General features: G+C 38.6%; 4 protein-coding genes across 4 annotated transcripts; all 4 read left to right on the top strand.

Moving 5' to 3' along the window:
* Window positions 1-1,831: 1,831 nt before the first annotated feature.
* Window positions 1,832-3,534, top strand: LOC143331859 (transcription factor HES-5-like). Its single transcript, XM_076749050.1, has 2 exons — window positions 1,832-1,954; window positions 2,068-3,534. The coding sequence occupies exons 1-2, from the start codon at window positions 1,832-1,834 to the stop codon at window positions 2,506-2,508; spliced, it is 564 nt and encodes a 187-aa protein (XP_076605165.1). The 3' UTR covers window positions 2,509-3,534.
* Window positions 3,535-6,461: 2,927 nt separating this feature from the next.
* Window positions 6,462-7,982, top strand: LOC143331727 (transcription factor HES-4-like). Its single transcript, XM_076748861.1, has 2 exons — window positions 6,462-6,584; window positions 6,698-7,982. Exons 1-2 carry the CDS (start codon window positions 6,462-6,464, stop codon window positions 7,028-7,030), a joined length of 456 nt encoding a protein of 151 aa, XP_076604976.1. The 3' UTR covers window positions 7,031-7,982.
* Window positions 7,983-10,297: 2,315 nt separating this feature from the next.
* Window positions 10,298-11,996, top strand: LOC143331773 (transcription factor HES-5-like). Its single transcript, XM_076748922.1, has 2 exons — window positions 10,298-10,420; window positions 10,534-11,996. The coding sequence occupies exons 1-2, from the start codon at window positions 10,298-10,300 to the stop codon at window positions 10,984-10,986; spliced, it is 576 nt and encodes a 191-aa protein (XP_076605037.1). The 3' UTR covers window positions 10,987-11,996.
* A 2,694-nt stretch (window positions 11,997-14,690) lies between these two features.
* LOC143331898 (transcription factor HES-4-like) lies at window positions 14,691-16,299 on the top strand. Its single transcript, XM_076749064.1, has 2 exons — window positions 14,691-14,813; window positions 14,927-16,299. The coding sequence occupies exons 1-2, from the start codon at window positions 14,691-14,693 to the stop codon at window positions 15,257-15,259; spliced, it is 456 nt and encodes a 151-aa protein (XP_076605179.1). The 3' UTR covers window positions 15,260-16,299.
* The last annotated feature ends 2,033 nt before the right edge of the window (window positions 16,300-18,332 follow it).

The following is an 18,332-nucleotide window of genomic DNA, read 5'->3' as shown; positions in this document are numbered from 1 at the left end:
GAGGACACACATTAAAAGGGAGCCTGGCTCTTAAAAAACCTGGAACTTCTGTTAAATTAGGCCGTTGCTTTAACTGTAGGTCAATGGCATGACTCAGCATTAGTAACTTTTTTGGAGTAATTCCATCTTTTCAGAGGCAATTTCTTCAGCACAGTGTCTAAAAAAGTTTCCAACAGTCACACTTCATTGAGTTCATCTGCTGTATATATTTAAACAAAAGGGTTTGGTGAAAATACTTCAGGTTGTATTTCTCAGAAAAACAACATCATGATATGAATACGAAATGTAAGATCGAACACTTCAGAAAACAAGACACTCCTCACCCAAATTGACAACACATTGCTCTTATTAGTGATCAACACCACAGACTGCGACATTTTGACAGAAGTCACAACAGTTGCATGCAATATCCTAAAAAATCATCCAGGATCAATGTAACAGTGCAGCAGAACAATAAAGTCAGTGAAAAAAATGGCATACTGAGACGTTCATGCTGAGACCTAGTGCACAAAGGTAAGGTTCTAGTATTGTACATTATTAATTCTACATTTATCTGTAGGGTGATGTAATAAATTTCAACATATTGTGTAAGTATCCATTTTTTTTAGATTTTATTTTGTCTGAACTTGATTTGAGGGGCCAAAACCCTCAAAACCCTGGCACCATGCACTGTATGTGCTTAGGATCCTTAAAAACTGCATTTGTCGAGGGGCAAATGCCAATTGTCTGCTAATGAACGGAGTGTGGGAAAGCTCTCAAGAACAGAGTTGAGTGTCAATGACATCCATCCCACCAGCAGCCAAGTAATTCCCCAAAGGGATTTGGCACACTTCAGGAAGCAGCTGCCCCTAAGGAAACCTCCCACCCTCGTGTGCAAAGTTGAAATTTCAATATAGATGATGGTCAGTTGTGACCAGACGATGAAAATGTACGTCAATGACTCAAAACTGAAAATCTGCGACAGTTATTTATTTTGATCAGACTTTGACACATTTTTCACCAGGATTTCAAATATTACAAACTGTCACAATCAGCCAATGGTGTGCTTTCCCTCCAGATGGTTGGTGATGTCAGCCTCTGTTTCTATAACAACACACAGCCAGCATCTGTCACTGAAGTCCCTTTGTGGTTCATTGACCATACAGGGAGTAAGTGTGGGAAACTGAGCTCTACTTGTTACTCACACTGACTACAAGGCACGTGTCAAAAGACTCTGCTACATCTGGACCGCTGCATGTTTACTGTCCTGAGATTAACTAATTCAATTGATTTCAATCTGGTCTCTAACATGTCATATTATTGTTTTGCAAAAGTTTGTATTTTGGTGGGAAAAAAAATGAAGAAAATTTGGTCAAACAATTAGATGAAATATCTGATCAATTAAAAATGGAAGAATTTCATTTGAGCATGACAGGCTTTGGATTAATAAAAGCAGGTAAAAATCCACATACTTTTTGGATTTATTTCTTTATCAAAATGTAACTCAAACATTGCAGCAAGAATGTAATTCCCTCACGTGTGTGATGGGATGATGAGCGTGTGCTCAGTCAAAGTCATTGATCTCAGCATCAGGCAGCAGATCTGCTCTCTCTACAGGGTCACCACTTTCCCAGATTCACACAGAGCTCTGTCAGTCTCTCCCCATCACCCCCCCAGTCCTCCACCTGTTCCCCTGAGATCTAACCATTGTCCCCCAGGCAATAACAGCATTCTGCGTGTGTAATCCTTTATTGTTTCAACAAGCTCTCTGATTGGCCTGAAATTGTGAGAAAGTCCAGCCAGACCAAGACCCACACATTCATATGGAGATGTGGGACTATAAAGAGGAGGGATGAAGCCAGCAGAGATCACATTCTCTCCACAGAGACCTCGACAGCACAGACATCCAGCCATGGCACCTACAATCACTGCAGCAATGACCAATTCTCAGGACCATCAGACTCTGACCCACAAGGTAAATTCAAGATTCAACATGTCTGAAATATTGTCAATGAGAGGTTGTCTTCATTCATGTTTACACTTTACTCCAGAATAAGTTGATTAATGACTTTGTTCTTCTCTCTGCAGCTCAGAAAGCCTCTGGTGGAGAAGTTACGCAGAGAGCGAATAAACAGCAGCATTGAGCAGCTCAAGTATCTCCTGAGTCCAGAGTTCCTCAAACAGCAGCCAGACACCAAGCTGGAGAAAGCAGACATCCTGGAGATGACAGTTTGTGTCCTGAGACAACTGCAGCAGCAGCAGCAGCAGCAGCAGCAGCATCGAGCTGTGGACTCAGCAGCTGTTGATCAGGGCTACTTCAGGTGTGTCCGACAGGTGGAGCACTTCCTGTCCAGGGAGCAGGTGAAGACACAGTCCCAGAAAAGTCTTCTGAACCACATCAACAGGCTGCAGTTTTCCTCTCACGAGAATCTGAGAGAGGCTGAATTCTCTCTGCCGAGCTCCACAGTCCAGACCAGCATCACCAAAGACGAGAGTCCAGTCAACAGCGCCCCCTGGAGGCCGTGGTAGACACCTACACACTGGAGTTACTACCAGACAAACTCTGATGACCACATTGGTCAAAGATTACTGGACTGAATTCGTCCGAGTTTTGTGAACGTGTTCTTCTGTGTGTACAGAAGGTTGTATTTTGTGTGTGTTTCTTTGTGCGAGATGACATTTCCTGAGGAAATGACAGCAACAATATCTTTCAAGTTCAGAAAGAACATCTTGTCATGCATGTTGCATGAACCAAATCTGATTGCATCAGCAATCAATATTATACCTCACTGTACTTCATGTGTTGGTGGTATACACTATGGTAACATTGTGATCATCATTGTGATCAAAAAACTTTTACTGTCCCTTTTATGGACATATTCTCATAATGGACTTTACATCACTTTAATCTCTCTGATTACTCAAAACTGATCTGTTGTAAGATCAAAATTTGTATTCTTTTGTTTGAAAAGATTTGCTGAATGTCACAATTTTCCTGTGACACTTTCATTCATCACTGCGCCTCGTGTTCGTAAAATATAATGCAATGGTGATATTTGTTACCTCTTGATTAGTTATGCTCATGTTGATCATAAATCTTAATTGTCCTTTCACATAATTATTATAATTGAAAAATGATCTGTTTTAAGATCAATATGTTTATCTTTTTATTTTAAAAGGTTTGTTTAATATCGCACTGTCACAGTTTTCCTGTGACAATGTCAGTTTGAAATGTTGAGAATCATTTGAATTTAATGGTTATTAATGACAATGTGATCTGTTGTAAGGTCAGTTTTTACTGTTTTTGATTTTGTTCACTGAGTGAAAAAGTATTGATCCTTTTGTACAAAAAACTTGCAATGGACAGTGAGTCCTCCAGTACTGTAAATCATTTGTCTTTTATGAAGACAGCTGTTCCTTTACTCTCTCTGAGTACAGTGTGTCTTGTAGAAATCTACAAGTTGTTGTTGTGATGTATCATCACCTCAAGTTGGAGCTTTCTTATACTTCATGTTGCTCATTGTGCCTTGTTGAATAAAAAATATTACCAGATGGAAATTTTCTGTTCTCATCTCACTGATTGTCATGATTAGCATCTTTATTGAAATGAAAGAGAAACTTTCTACATTTATTTTTTCATTTTCACCTAATAGACAAAGACCACCATCATTGGTCCTATCTTTGACTGACAAATCAAGATAAAATTCAACATATGTAACAATCATTGATCAGAAACATACCTGTTGGGGGTAAAATTGTATATATTTAAGTGGTTCGACAGATACTGTTGACCAGGAGGGATTATCAGTGAAATGTTACTATGTTGATATCCTGCCGGTCAACTCATTGAACTAAATACGGTAAGTTCATTTGAAAAAGAAGTGAATTGCACCAGTGTTTTGGTGTAACTGACAGTATCAGGTGGTTCAACATAAAATGTTGAAAGTTAACGATGTCCATCTTTAAAGAGCTTGGGCATTGTTTCTTCAGTGATGCATAATGAGGCACACTTCTATTGTTCCTCCAGTGGAAGCAGTGAAAGGACAGAGTGTGGGAAACCAGAGGAAGCGCACTCACAGAGTCCTGTGGGACAATAGATCCAGACCTTTGCCCTGAGGAGACAGCTTAAAAGGGAGCCTGGCTGTTAAAAAACCTGGAAATTGTGTCAGTTTAGGCTGTTGTTTAAACTGTTCATTGATGGCATGAACCAGCATCAATACCTTTTTTTTTTGGAATAATTCCATCTTGTCACAGTCAATTTCTTTATCACAGTGACTGAAAAAAGGTTCTGTCAATTACACAATGTTACGTTCATCTGTTGCACATATCTAAACATAAGATTTTCATTAATGTCACTCTAGTTTATGTTTCTCTAAATATTGCCATCATAGAAAAACCAAATGTAACACCAAAATTTTCAGAAAACAAGACTCTCCATACCCACATTGACAAACAAAGACTGTCTGATTAATATTTTCTCTGATGATCAATCAATACTTGGGACAGCAACATTTTGACAGGATCTGGAATTGAAAGGAGTTGTGTGCAATGCTAACATTACAGCATAGCAGTACAATAAAGCTTGTCGTGAAAAATAAAGCTTAAGATGAGAAATGCTCAACACTAAAACTTGAAGGGGAGAGGGTCAGTTGTGAAATGTCTTAGAATTATATATTTCACTCAATGCAGCTGTGGGTTTGGTTTCTCTCACAGGCCAGCAAGGTTACGATACACTTGCTGGGCTTCCAGATTTCAAGCACGGTTCAGCAACACCAAGAGAAAATCTTTGGTAAATCCATTTAAGGTAAAGGTTGAAACAATTTCTGGTCATCTGCCTTTTGCAGAAACACACCAATATTTTGGAAAGACTTGCTTTTGTTTGTTAGGTTGTTGTGCTGCACTATCTGTCCTCCCTACCAATGGTGTCAACTTTGTGTGAACTTTAAAAGACCATCTTTTAATATTAATTTATGACCAAACCTAGGGACCTTAATTTTTTTGCATGAGGTGTTATCTAGTATCTGCGTCCAATCATATTATTAATGATGACCTGAGCAGACAAAATGGAACATGAGACGTTGTGCCATTATGTTCAGATTGATATCCAGCACACAAACATGCGATTTGAGTAATTTATATTTTCACTTGCTTGCAATTATAAAACGTGAAGTAATTAATTTTAATTTCAACATATTGTTTAAGTATCATTTTTTTTATTTCAATGAGTTATTGTTTTTTGATGGGACAAACCCTCAACACTTCAGGCACCGCATGTGCTTAGGATTCTCAAGAAGTCCATTTGTACAGGACACATGCCTATTGTCTGCTAATGAACGGAGTGTGGGAAAGCTCTCGAGAACAGAGTTGAGTGTCAATGACATCCAACCCACCAGCAGCCAAGTAATTCCTAAAAGGGATTTGGCACACTTCAGGAAGCAGCTGCCCATCAGGAAACCTCCCACCCTCGTGTGCAAAGTTGAAATTTCAATATAGATGATGGTCAGTCGTGACCGGATGATGAAAATGTACGTCAATGACTCAAAACTGAAAAACTGCGACAGTTATTTATTTTGATCAGACTTTGACACATTTTTCACCAGGATTTCAAATATTACAAACTGTCACAATCAGCCAATGGTGTGCTTTCCCTCCAGATGGTTGGTGATGTCAGCCTCTGTTTCTATAACAACACACAGCCAGCATCTGTCACTGAAGTCCCTTTGTGGTTCATTGACCATACAGGGAGTAAGTGTGGGAAACTGAGCTCTACATGTTACTCACACTGACTACAAGGCACGTGTCAAAAGACTCTGCTACATCTGGACAGCTGCATGTTCACTGCCCTGAGATCATTTTAAGTGCGTGAGTGGGCATCGAACTGGTCTCTAACATCTTAAAGTAATGTTCTAAAAATCTGGTATTTTTCATTAAGTCAACAGAAAAATTTTGATGAAGTTTAAAAAGCAAAATCTACTAAATGATCAGTTGACAGTAGAATGATTTCAGTAGATATGTTTTAGGTTTTGGCTTTAAATTGTCCTCGATAATAAAGAAATGGAAATGGTGCAAAGTTTTTGTATTATTCATATATACAGTAGTATAGTATAAATATATATGGTATCATATATGTAATTGATATATTGCACCATAAATGCTTTTCCATCATGTGTGATGGGATGATGAGCGTGTGCTCAGTCAAAGTCATTGATCTCAGCATCAGGCAGCAGATCTGCTCTCTCTACAGGGTCACCACTTTCCCAGATTCACACAGAGCTCTGTCAGTCTCTCCCCATCACCCCCCCCCCAGTCCTCCACCTGTTCCTCTGAGATTTAACTATTGTCCCCCAGGCAATAACAGCATTCAGCGTGTGTAATCCACTATTGTCTCACCAAGCTCTCTGATTGGCCTGAAACTGTGAGAAAGTCCAGCCAGACCAAGACCCACACATTCATATGGAGATGTGGGACTATAAAGAGGAGGGATGAAGCCAGCACAGATCACATTCTCTCCACAGAGACCTCTACAGCACAGACATCCAGCCATGGCACCTACAATCACTGCAGCAATGACCAATTCTCAGGACCATCTGACTCTGACCCACAAGGTAAATTCAAGATTCAACACGACTGAAATATTGTTAATGAGAGGTTGTCTTCATTCATGTTTACACTTTACTCCAGAATAAGTTGATTAATGACTTTGTTCTTCTCTCTGCAGCTCAGAAAGCCTCTGGTGGAGAAGTTACGCAGAGAGCGAATCAACAGCAGCATTGAGCAGCTCAAGTCTCTCCTGAGTCCAGAGTTCCTCAAACAGCAGCCAGACTCCAAGCTGGAGAAAGCAGACATCCTGGAGATGACAGTTTGTGTCCTGAGACGACTGCAGCAGCAGAATCAACAGCACAAAAGTCTCCTGAACCACTTCAACGAGCTGCAGTCTTCCTCTCATGAGAACCTGAGAGAGGCTGAATTCTCTCTGCCGAGCTCCACAGTCCAGACCAGTATCACCAAAGACAAGAGTCCAGTCAACAGTGCCCCCTGGAGGCCGTGGTAGACACCTACACACTGGAGTTACTACCAGACGAACTCTGATGACCACATTGGTCAAAGATTACTGGACTGAATTCGTTTGAGTTTTGTGAACGTGTTCTTCTGTGTGTACAGAAGGTTGTATTTTGTGTGTGTTTCTTTGTGCAAGATGACATTTCCTGAGGAAATGACAGCAACAATATCTTTCAATTTCAGAAAGAACATCTTGTCATGCATGTTGCATGAACCAAATCTGATTGCTTCAGCAATTAATATTTTACCTCACTGTACTTCATGTGTTGGTGGTATATGCTGTGGTGACATTTCTTATCTTTTGATTGTTATTGATCATTGTGATCAAAAAACTTGAACTGTCCTTTTTATGGACATATTGTCATAATGGACTTTACCTCACTTCAATCTCTGATTACTTAAAACTGATCTGTTGTAAGATCAAAAGGTTTATCTTTTTCAAAAAGGATGATTTAATGTCACAATTTTCCTGTGATACTTTCATGCTGTATTGCCTCCTTGGCATTAGCAAAATGTAATACAATGGTGATATTTGTTCCTTCTAGATTGGTAATGATCATTGTGATCATAAATCTTATTTGTACGTTTCAAGGACATTTTGCTGAAGAATTTTCACTCAATTTATGTTATCATTGAAAAATGATCTTTTTTTGAGATCAATATGTTTATCTTTCCACTGTAAATGGTATTAATAACAATGTGATCTGTTGTAAGATCAGTTTTCGCAATTTTTTCTTTTGTTCACAAAGAGAAAATGTACTGTGTCCACAAATACTGTCCATCATTTGTCTTTTATAAAGACAGCTGTTCCTTTACTCTCTCTGAGTACAGTGTGTCTTGTAGAAATCTACAAGTTGTTGTTGTGATGTATCATCACCTCAAGTTGGAGCTTTCTTATACTTTATGTGGCTCATTGTGCCTTGTTGAATAAACACTCCAAACTGATAATGTTCTGTTCTTGATTAATGTTTCCTCATAAGAGCACTTATTATTATTCACACATTTCTCTTGTACGTGTTGCTTATTTTTTTTCTCTCATAACTGATGAAATTCTCTACAGTCAATTTAATGGCATAGATCAAATGAAGCCCACGACATACCCGGCTTTCCTAAACATACCAGGTTACTGTAAATGTAAGTGTAGTAAAACTAAAAATGTTTCATTCATATGTTATTAGTCATAAGATGTATGAAACTAAGCATAGGAATGTGGTACAATTGAGATGGTTGGTGAATAGGAATTACAAATATGATGTCACTCTATTAATATGGAGTGAGGTCATCAAACCAGCTCAGAAAAAAAAAAAAAAAACATTTCAGTGAGGTTTGTACTGCGTCTTTATTTTGGCAGTTTTTTTAAACATAAAAAGCTTCAAGTTAACCATCTTTCATTTAAAAGAGCTCAGACACTGTATCTAGTGAGATGCATAATAAGACACACTTCTATTGTTCCTCCAGTGGAAGCAGTGAAAGGACAGAGTGTGGGAAACCAGAGGAAACTCACTCACAGAGCCCTGTGGGACAATAGATCCAGACCTTTGCCCTGAGGGGACAGATTAAAAAGGAGCCTGGTTCCCAAAATGGAAATGTCTTGACCAGTTTTAAATCATACATGCAATTTCAACTTTTCTTCCGATGATAACATCACCTTCACCAGTTTTAGATATACTGAGATATCCGAAAGATGAGGGTAAGCAAAGTCAATAAATGGCCTTCTGTCAGATAAAACCAGTTTGCTGTTTATCATTTAAAATGTTAAATATTAGTGTTTCTTTTAGTTCACAAAAAAATCAGGATGGCAGCATGCTGACATTTTGCAACTAAATACAAGGCACTACAAAAGAGAATATTATTCAACATTTAAACCAGGGGGGTCAGTGGTTTTCTGACTGAATATGACCACAACCAAGTATCACACATTGACCTCAGTGTTTATCAATATGGTAAGGTTTTTTGATAATTAACATGACATAGATGATGTCCCAATTGGTTTCCAATTTTTACAAGTTTGACTCCATATGTCTTTAAATCAAGTCTTGCTGAGCTGTAAAATGGAAAAAGAAAAACTAAGAAGAAATTTAATGACCACCACGTTTGAGGCACATGCCGTCATATCTGTCGATGGATGGAGTGTGGGAAAACACTGGAGAGCAGAGTTTAGCATGATTAGCACCTTCAACCCCACCAGCAGCACACTTTTCTCCAAAGGGATTTGGCACACTTCAGGAAACAGCTGCCTCAACCACCCACCCTCCTCTATATACTGAACTGTTCATTCAGTTACTGACAAAAAGGAAAAATGAAGATTGGATGCTGAAAATGTTCAACAATGATAAAAAACTGATTAAAAATTCTGCCAAATTAATTGAAATGATACTTTGACAAACTTTTTAGCACAATTTCAAGCTTAAAAAAAATGTCAGAACCAGCCAATGGTGTTCCTTCCCTCCAGATGGTTGGTGACGTCACGCTCTGTTTCTACTACAACACACGTCCAGCATCAGTCACAAAAGCTCCATTCAAAGTCCTTCTGGTGTTCATTGACCACAGCATTCAAGGAGTCAGTGTGGGAAAGTGAGATCAATGTTCTACCCACACTGACTACAAGACACGAGTCAGAGGACAGTGCTACATCTGGACAGCAGAGTGATTGCTCTCAAGTTTGCTTTTAATGCCTTTTCAAAAAATCTCAAGCACCATATTCTTTGTTATACCTGAGAGAAATAAGTAATAAAACTAACAAATAAATAAAATGAATAGATATCTTCATGAAATAAAGAGACAAACTTGAGGATAAATGGCATTAATTATAATGTCTAGATTTAAGCTATGGTACAATAGCATGATACAGTCAGAAAAATCTGTTTCTACTGATGATTTAATTTAATTAGATGTAAGTTATACAGTATTTTTACTATCGACACATGAAACGGTCTCCTGTGACTGATGGGATGATGAGCGTGTGCTCAGTCAAAGTCATTGATCTCAGCATCAGGCAGCAGATCTGCTCTGTCTACAGGGTCACCACTTTCCCAGATTCACACAGAGCTCTGTCAGTCTCTCTCCATCACCCCCCCACCCCCGTCCTCCACCTGTTCCCCTGAGATCTAACCACTGAACCTCAAAGCAATAACAGCATTCAATGTTTGTAACCCACTACTGTCTCACAAAGCATTCTGATTGGTTCAGACTGTGAGAAACTCCACTCAGACCAAGACCCACACATTCATATGGAGATGTGGGACTATAAAGAGGAGGGATGAAGCCAGCAGAGATCACATTCTCTCCACAGAGACCTCTACAGCACAGACATCCAGCCATGGCACCTACAATCACTGCAGCAATGACCAATTCTCAGGACCATCTGACTCTGACCCACAAGGTAAATTCAAGATTTAACATGTCTGAAATATTGTTAATGAGGGGTTGCCTTCATCCATGTTTATATTTCACTCCAGAATAAGATGATTAATGACTTTGTTCTTCTCTCTGCAGCTCAGAAAGCCTCTGGTGGAGAAGTTACGCAGAGAGCGAATCAACAGCAGCATTGAGCAGCTCAAGTCTCTCCTGAGTCCAGAGTTCCTCAAACAGCAGCCAGACTCCAAGCTGGAGAAAGCAGACATCCTGGAGATGACAGTTTGTGTCCTGAGACAACTGCAGCAGCAGCAACAGCAGCAGCAGCAGCAGCAGCAGCAGCATCGAGCTGTGGACTCAGCAGCTGTTGATCAGGGCTACTTCAGGTGTGTCCAACAGGTGGAGAACTTCCTGTCCAGGGAGCAGGTGAAGACACAGTCCCAGAAAAGTCTCCTGAACCACTTCAACAAGCTGCAGTCTTCCTCTCACGAGAACCTGAGAGAGGCTGAATTCTCTCTGCCGAGCTCCGCAGTCCAGACCAGCATCACCAAAGACAAGAGTCCAGTCAACAGCGCCCCTTGGAGGCCGTGGTAGACACCTACACACTGGAGTTACTACCAGACAAACTCTGATGACCACATTGGTCAAAGATTACTGGACTGAATTCGTCTGAGTTTTGTGAATGTGTTCTTCTGTGTGTACAGAAGGTTGTATTTTGTGTGTGTTTCTTTGTGCAAGATGACATTTCCTGAGGAAATGACAGCAACAATATCTTTCAAGTTCAGAAAGAACATCTTGTCATGCATGTTGCATGAACCAAATCTGATTGCATCAGCAATTAATATTATACCTCACTGTACTTCACGTATCGATAGTATACGCTATGGTGACACATCTTATCTTTTGACTGTTATTGATCATTGTGATCAAAAACCTTTACTGTCCTTTTCATGGACATATTGTCATAATGGACTTTACCTCACTTTAATCTCTCTGATTACTTAAAACTGATCTGTTGTCAGATCCAAATGTTTATACTTTTCCTTTGAAAAGGTATCTTAATGTCACAACTTTACTGTGATACTTTCATGCTTCACTGTGCATCGTGTATTGGTAACAGTGATATTTCCTTGGTCTTGATTAGTAATGATCATTTTGATCAAAAATCTTAATTGTTCTTTTTATGGACATTTTGTCAAAGAACTTACTCTTACTTCATTTGATTATTGAAAAATGATCTGTTTTAAGATCAATATGTTTATCTTTTAATATAAAAGGTTTGTTTTGGAATTTAATGGTTTTTAGGGAACAATGTAATCTGTTGGAAGGTCAACTTTTACCATCTTTTCTTTGCTCACAAAGTGAAAATGTTTTGATCCACTGGGAAAAAACTCCCAAAGGACAATGAGTACTGTGTCCTCAAATACTGTAAATCAATCGTCTTTTATAAAGACAGCTGTTCATTTACTCTCTCTGAGTACAGTGTCTCTTGTTGGAATCTACAAGTTGTTGTTGTTGTTGTGATGTATCATCACCTCTAGATGAAGCTTTCATACTTTATGTGGTTCATTGTGTCTTGTTGAATAAACAACATTTCCACCTGCAAACCTTCTGGTCTCATGTCATTGTCATGGTTACCCTCTTTACTTTGATGAAAGAGAGACTTTGCACATTTATTTTTTGATTTTCACTTAAATGATAAAGGCCATTATTATTGTTGCTGTCTTTGATTGACAAATTAAGATGAAAATTCAGCACAAACAGTAAATGTTCATGAAGAACGTAACTATCAACTGTAAAACTGAGCATCAGAAATTTTAATGAATTCTATTTAAGATGTTTTCAGGAATATAAATGTCATGTCACTCCGTTCAGGTGGTGTAAGTTCAGTCATTAAAATAACAGAACAATTTCCAATTCAAAGACAAATTTTCTGGAACATCCTTTTGGTATAACTATCAGTTTCAGGTGTTTAACGTCAAACGTTTACAGTTAACAATTTCTCTCTTGAGAGCTCAGACATTGTTTCTTCAGTGATGCAAAATAAGACACACTTCTATTGTTCCTCCAGTCAAAGCAGTGAAAGGACAGAGTGTGGGAAACCAGAGGAGACTCACTCACAGAGCCCCATGGGACAACTGAGCCAGACCTTTGCCCTGAAGGGACAAAGATTAAGAGGGACTCTGGCTCCCCAAACTGGATTTTCTCCTTACTGAGTTGTGTGGTTTTTGCCATAATATGGCTCACAAAAGTAGTGAAAAGGGGTTATTTACTGTATACCAACACAACCTCAACACAATCCAACTGATAGTCTCAAATGCCTTAAAAGGGAAGAAATTCCACTAATTAACTTTATACAAGAGACACCTGTTAATTGAAAACCATTCTAGGTGATCACCTCACAAAGCTGGTAGAGAGAATGCAAACAATGTGAAAAGCTGTCAAAAAACAAAAAGGTGCCTAGCTTGAAGAATTCAAAATATAAAACACATTTTGCTTTAACACATATTGTTGACTACATAGTTCTATATGTGCTGTTTCATAGTATTGATGTCTTCAGTGTTCATCTACAATGCAGAAAATAATAAACATAGAGAAAAAAGATTGAGAAGGTGTGTCCAAACTTTTGATTGGCACTGTTAGATAACTTGCTCAAAATATTTAAACACAAAAATGTGGTTAATGTCACTTAATGCCATATTTATCATAATTACAACCTCATGATACTCAGACTATGAATCATAAACACCTAAAACACAGAAGGACTGTACACAGTTCATATGCCGAGACAGTGTTTAACAAAGAGAAATAACTAGACCACTTTTTGGGGGTTATTGTATTTTACAAATGTATGCAAAGGCAATTTTCACAGTCTGGGTTGTGTCCAGTGTCCACTTCAAGACACAGTATTATCTGAGAAGAAAAAAAATGCATTTTTAGACGGTCTGCACTGATGTTCACATCCCAACACATCAAACAAATTTGAGATTTTAAAGCTTTACAAAATGAATCACTTTTCTACTTATATCCGCTGTGGAATAAATAAAAGTGCCAGTTTTAGTTTTTAAAAGGTCTGCCCACAAGGATTGTGCCAGACAGGAGGATCTGTACAAAGTGCATTTGTCGAGGGGCACATGCCTATTGTCTGCTAATGAACAGAGTGTGGGAAAGCTCTCAAGAACAGAGTTGAGTGTCAATGACATCCATCCCACCAGCAGCCAAGTAATTCCCCAAAGGGATTTGGCACACTTCAGGAAGCAGCTGCCCCTCAGGAAACCTCCCACCCTCGTGTGCAAAGTTGAAATTTCAATATAGATGATGGTCAGTTGTGACCGGACGATGAAAATGTACGTCAATGACTCAAAACTGAAAATCTGCGACTGATCTATTTTGATCAGACTCTGACACATTTTTCACCAGGATTTCAAATATTACAAACTGTCACAATCAGCCAATGGTGTGCTTTCCCTCCAGATGGTTGGTGATGTCAGCCTCTGTTTCTATAACAACACACAGCCAGCATCTGTCACTGAAGTCCCTTTGTGGTTCATTGACCATACAGGGAGTAAGTGTGGGAAACTGAGCTCTACATGTTACTCACACTGACTACAAGGCACGTGTCAAAAGACTCTGCTACATCTGGACAGCTGCATGTTCACTGCCCTGAGATCATTTTAAGTGCGTGAGTGGGCATCGAACTGGTCTCTAACATCTTAAAGTAATGTTCTAAAAATCTGGTATTTTTCATTAAGTCAACAGAAAAACTTTGATGAAGTTTAAAAAACAAAATCTACTAAATGATCAGTTGACAGTAGAATGATTTCAGTAGATATGTTTTAGGTTTTGGCTTTAAATTGTCCTTGATAATAAAGAAATGGAAATGCTGCAAAGTTTTTGTATTATTCATATATACGGTAGTATAGTATAAATATATATGGTATCATATATGTAATTGATATATTGCACCATAAATGCTATTCCATCACGTGTGATGGGATGATAAGCGTGTGCTCAGTCAAAGTCATTGATCTCAGCATCAGGCAGCAGATCTGCTCTCTCTACAGGGTCACCACTTTCCCAGATTCACACAGAGCTCTGTCAGTCTCTCTCCATCACCCCCCCAGTCCTCCACCTGTTCCCCTGAGATCTAACCATTGTCCCCCAGGCAATAACAGCATTCAATTTAGTTAATCCACTATTGTCTCACCAAGCATTCTGATTGGTTCAGACTGTGAGAACGTCCAGCCAGACCAAGACCCACACATTCATATGGAGATGTGGGACTATAAAGAGGAGGGATGAAGCCAGCAGAGATCACATTCTCTCCACAGAGACCTCTACAGCACAGAGATCCAGCCATGGCACCTACAATCACTGCAGCAATGACCAATTCTCAGGACCATCTGACTCTGACCCACAAGGTAAATTCAAGATTCAACACAACTGAAATATTGTCAGTGAGAGGTTGTCTTCATTCATGTTTACACTTTACTCCAGAACAAGATGATTAATGACTTTGTTCTTCTCTCTGCAGCTCAGAAAGCCTCTGGTGGAGAAGTTACGCAGAGAGCGAATCAACAGCAGCATTGAGCAGCTCAAGTCTCTCCTGAGTCCAGAGTTCCTCAAACAGCAGCCAGACTCCAAGCTGGAGAAAGCAGACATCCTGGAGATGACAGTTTGTGTCCTGAGACGACTGCAGCAGCAGAATCAACAGCACAAAAGTCTCCTGAACCACTTTAACAAGATGCAGTCTTTCTCTCATGACAACCTGAGAGAGGCTGAATTCTCTCTGCCGAACTCCACAGTCCAGACCAGCATCACCAAAGACAAGAGTCCAGTCAACAGCGCCCCCTGGAGGCCGTGGTAGACACCTACACACTGGAGTTACTACCAGCAAAAACTCTGATGACCACATTGGTCAAAGATTACTGGACTGAATTCGTCTGAGTGTTATGAACGTGTTCTTCTGTGTGTACAGAAGGTTGTATTTTGTGTGTGTTTCTTTGTGCAAGATGACATTTCCTGAGGAAATGACAGCAACAATATCTTTCAAGCTACGAAAGAACATCTTGTCATGCATGTTGCATGAACCAAATTTGATTGCATCAGCAATTATCATTTTGCTTCACTGTACTTCATGTGTTGGTGGTATAGGCTGTGGTGACATTTCTTATCTTTTGATTGTTATTGATCATTGTGATCAAAAAACTTGAACTGTCCTTTTTATGGACATATTGTCATAATGGACTTTACATCACTTTAATCTCTGATTACTTAAAACTGATCTGTTGTAAAATCAAAATTTTTATTCCTTTGTTTGAAAAGGTTTGCTGAATGTCACAATTTTCCTGTGACACTTTCATTCGTCACTGCGTCTCATGTTCGTAAAATATAATTCAATGATGATATTTGTTACCTCTTGATTAGTAATGATCATTTTGATCATAAATCTTAATTGTCCTTTCAAATAACCACTTTATTTGAAAAACGATCTGTTTTAAGATTGACGTTTATCTTTTTACTGTAAAAGGTTTGTTTAATGTTGAACTGTCACAGTTTCCCAGTGACAATGTCATTTTGACATGTTGAGAATCAACTGAATTTAATGGTCATTAATGATGATGTGATCTGTTGTAAGGTCAGTTTTTATTGTTCTTTCGTTAGTTCATGGAGGGAAAATGTTTTGATCCATTTGGAAAAAACTCACGATGGACAGTGAGTCCTCCAGTACTGTAAATCATTTGTCTTTCATGAAGACAGCTGTTCCTTTACTCTCTCTGAGTACAGTGTGTCTTGTAGAAATCTACAGGTTGTTGTTGTTGTGATGTATCATCACCTCAAGATGGAGTTTTCTTATTTTACGTGGCTCATTGTGCCTTGATGAATAAAAATGAACATTGCAAGCTGACAATGTTATGGGTTTTTTTCATTATTACAATGATAATGAAAAACAGATTTTCCACATCTGTTTTATTGATTATTCTTACTTATTTGATAGAGTTCTCTGCAGTCAATTTAATGACAAATATTAAGATTATATAAAGCTCAAGCAGTACTTGTCCATCTTTAACACAGCTGTTTACTGCAAATCTAACCCTTACCCTTTCACTAATGTGCTGTTAACCTTAACATGCAATAACGAAGCATGGGAATGTGGTTCAATTAAGATATTGGATGACTTGGGATTATAAATACTACGTCACTCTGCTGATATGCAGTGACATCATCAATCCAATTTTGAAAATACATTTCAAAGAGATTTTTTCTGCATCTTTATTTTGGCAGAATTGTCAATTTCAGTTGTTTAAATTTAAAAAGTTAAAAGTTAATCATTTTCCTCTTGAAAGAGGTCAGACATTGTACCTCACAAGAAGCACAATAAGACACACTTCTATTGTTCCTCCAGTGGAAGCAGTGAAAGGACAGAGTGTGGGAAACCAGAGGAAACTCACTCACAGAGTCCTGTGGGACAATAGATCTAGACCTTTGCCCTGAGGAGACAGACTAAAATGGAGCCTTGCTGCTACAACAGAAAATTCTTTAACTGTTTTAAATCATGGATCCAATATAAAGAGTTTTTTCCAATGCGAAAAATCACCTTCACAAGGTTTAGACATATTGCTGTTTCCTATAGACAAGGCTTAGCAAAGTTAAAATGTAAAATAATAAATATAGAAATTTCACATACATTTCAAGATTACAGCACTTTGACGTTTTTAAACAAAACATAAGGCACTAGAAAGGAGAATATTATCCAGTATTTAAACAAGGGAGGTCAGTGGTTTTCTGACTGAATATGACCACAGCCAAGTATCACAAGCTGACCTCAGTGTTTATCGATATTTACATAGGTAGTCTTTGATTTAAATGACATATGTGACGTCCCAGTTGGTTTCCATTGCTCAACATTTTGACTCCATATATCTTTAAATTGAGTCTTGCTGAGCTGTAAACTTTAAAAAGAATAATAAAAAAAGAAATGTAATGACCACGATGTGTTTAAATGAGAGTTGAGGTACATTTGTTTGAGTCACATGCCGTCATATCTGTCGATGGATGGAGTGTGGGAAAACACCGACAGCAGAGTTTAGCATGATTAGCACCTTCAACCCCACCAGCAGCACACTTTTCTCCAAAGGGATTTGGCACACTTCAGGAAACAGCTGCCTCAACCACCCACCCTCCTCTTCATACTGAACTGTTCATTCAGTTACTGACAAAAAGGAAAAATGAAGATTGGATGCTGAAAATGTTCAACAATGATAAAAAACTGATTAAAAATTCTGCCAAATTAATTGAAATGATACTTTGACAAACTTTTCATCATAATTTCAATGTCATAAAAAATGTCAGAACCAGCCAATGGCGTTCCTTCCCTCCAGATGGTTGGTGACGTCACGCTCTGTTTCTACTACAACACACGTCCAGCATCAGTCACAAAAGCTCCATTCAAAGTCCTTCTGGTGTCCATTGACCACAGCATTCAAGGAGTCAGTGTGGGAAAGTGAGACCAATGTTCTACCCACACTGACTACAAGACACGAGTCAGAGGACCGTGCTACATCTGGACAGCAGAGTGATTGCTCTCAAGATTGCTCTTCAATAGCTTTTCAATACATTTGGAACATCACATTCTTTTTAATACAGGACAGAACTGACTTCTAAAACACAGCATTTTAAATTAAACAAATTCATGGAGAAAGGTGAAAATAAAAAAATGAAAAATCTAAATGAATATTCAATTTGAAATGGAGAAGACAAGTATTGTGGCTCTGAGAAGTCACCGCACTGCATCTTATGACAGCACAAACAAATAGACAAAACACAAGAAAATTAAGAAACACTGCAAGTTACAAAGATCACTATGGGAACAGTTTCTATTGTTGTTTAGAGTATTTGTAGGGCATCGCTGTATTTGTTTTTGTGCACTGTATTTACAG

This window comes from Chaetodon auriga, chromosome 2, assembly GCF_051107435.1.
Source record: "Chaetodon auriga isolate fChaAug3 chromosome 2, fChaAug3.hap1, whole genome shotgun sequence".
Lineage (NCBI taxonomy): Eukaryota > Metazoa > Chordata > Actinopteri > Chaetodontiformes > Chaetodontidae > Chaetodon > Chaetodon auriga.
This window is presented reverse-complemented; position numbering and strand designations above follow the sequence as displayed.

What these genes read in the sequence shown, in the direction of transcription:
- LOC143331773 (XM_076748922.1), top strand. Translation starts at nt 10,298, where the DNA reads ATGAAGCCAGCAGAGATCACATTCTCTCCACAGAGACCTCTACAGCAC. An exon ending in ATCTGACTCTGACCCACAAG is followed by an intron (nt 10,421 to 10,533) that starts GTAAATTCAAGA and finishes TTCTCTCTGCAG; the next exon opens with CTCAGAAAGCCTCTGGTGGA.
- LOC143331898 (XM_076749064.1), top strand. Translation starts at nt 14,691, where the DNA reads ATGAAGCCAGCAGAGATCACATTCTCTCCACAGAGACCTCTACAGCAC. An exon ending in ATCTGACTCTGACCCACAAG is followed by an intron (nt 14,814 to 14,926) that starts GTAAATTCAAGA and finishes TTCTCTCTGCAG; the next exon opens with CTCAGAAAGCCTCTGGTGGA.
- LOC143331859 (XM_076749050.1), top strand. Translation starts at nt 1,832, where the DNA reads ATGAAGCCAGCAGAGATCACATTCTCTCCACAGAGACCTCGACAGCAC. An exon ending in ATCAGACTCTGACCCACAAG is followed by an intron (nt 1,955 to 2,067) that starts GTAAATTCAAGA and finishes TTCTCTCTGCAG; the next exon opens with CTCAGAAAGCCTCTGGTGGA.
- LOC143331727 (XM_076748861.1), top strand. Translation starts at nt 6,462, where the DNA reads ATGAAGCCAGCACAGATCACATTCTCTCCACAGAGACCTCTACAGCAC. An exon ending in ATCTGACTCTGACCCACAAG is followed by an intron (nt 6,585 to 6,697) that starts GTAAATTCAAGA and finishes TTCTCTCTGCAG; the next exon opens with CTCAGAAAGCCTCTGGTGGA.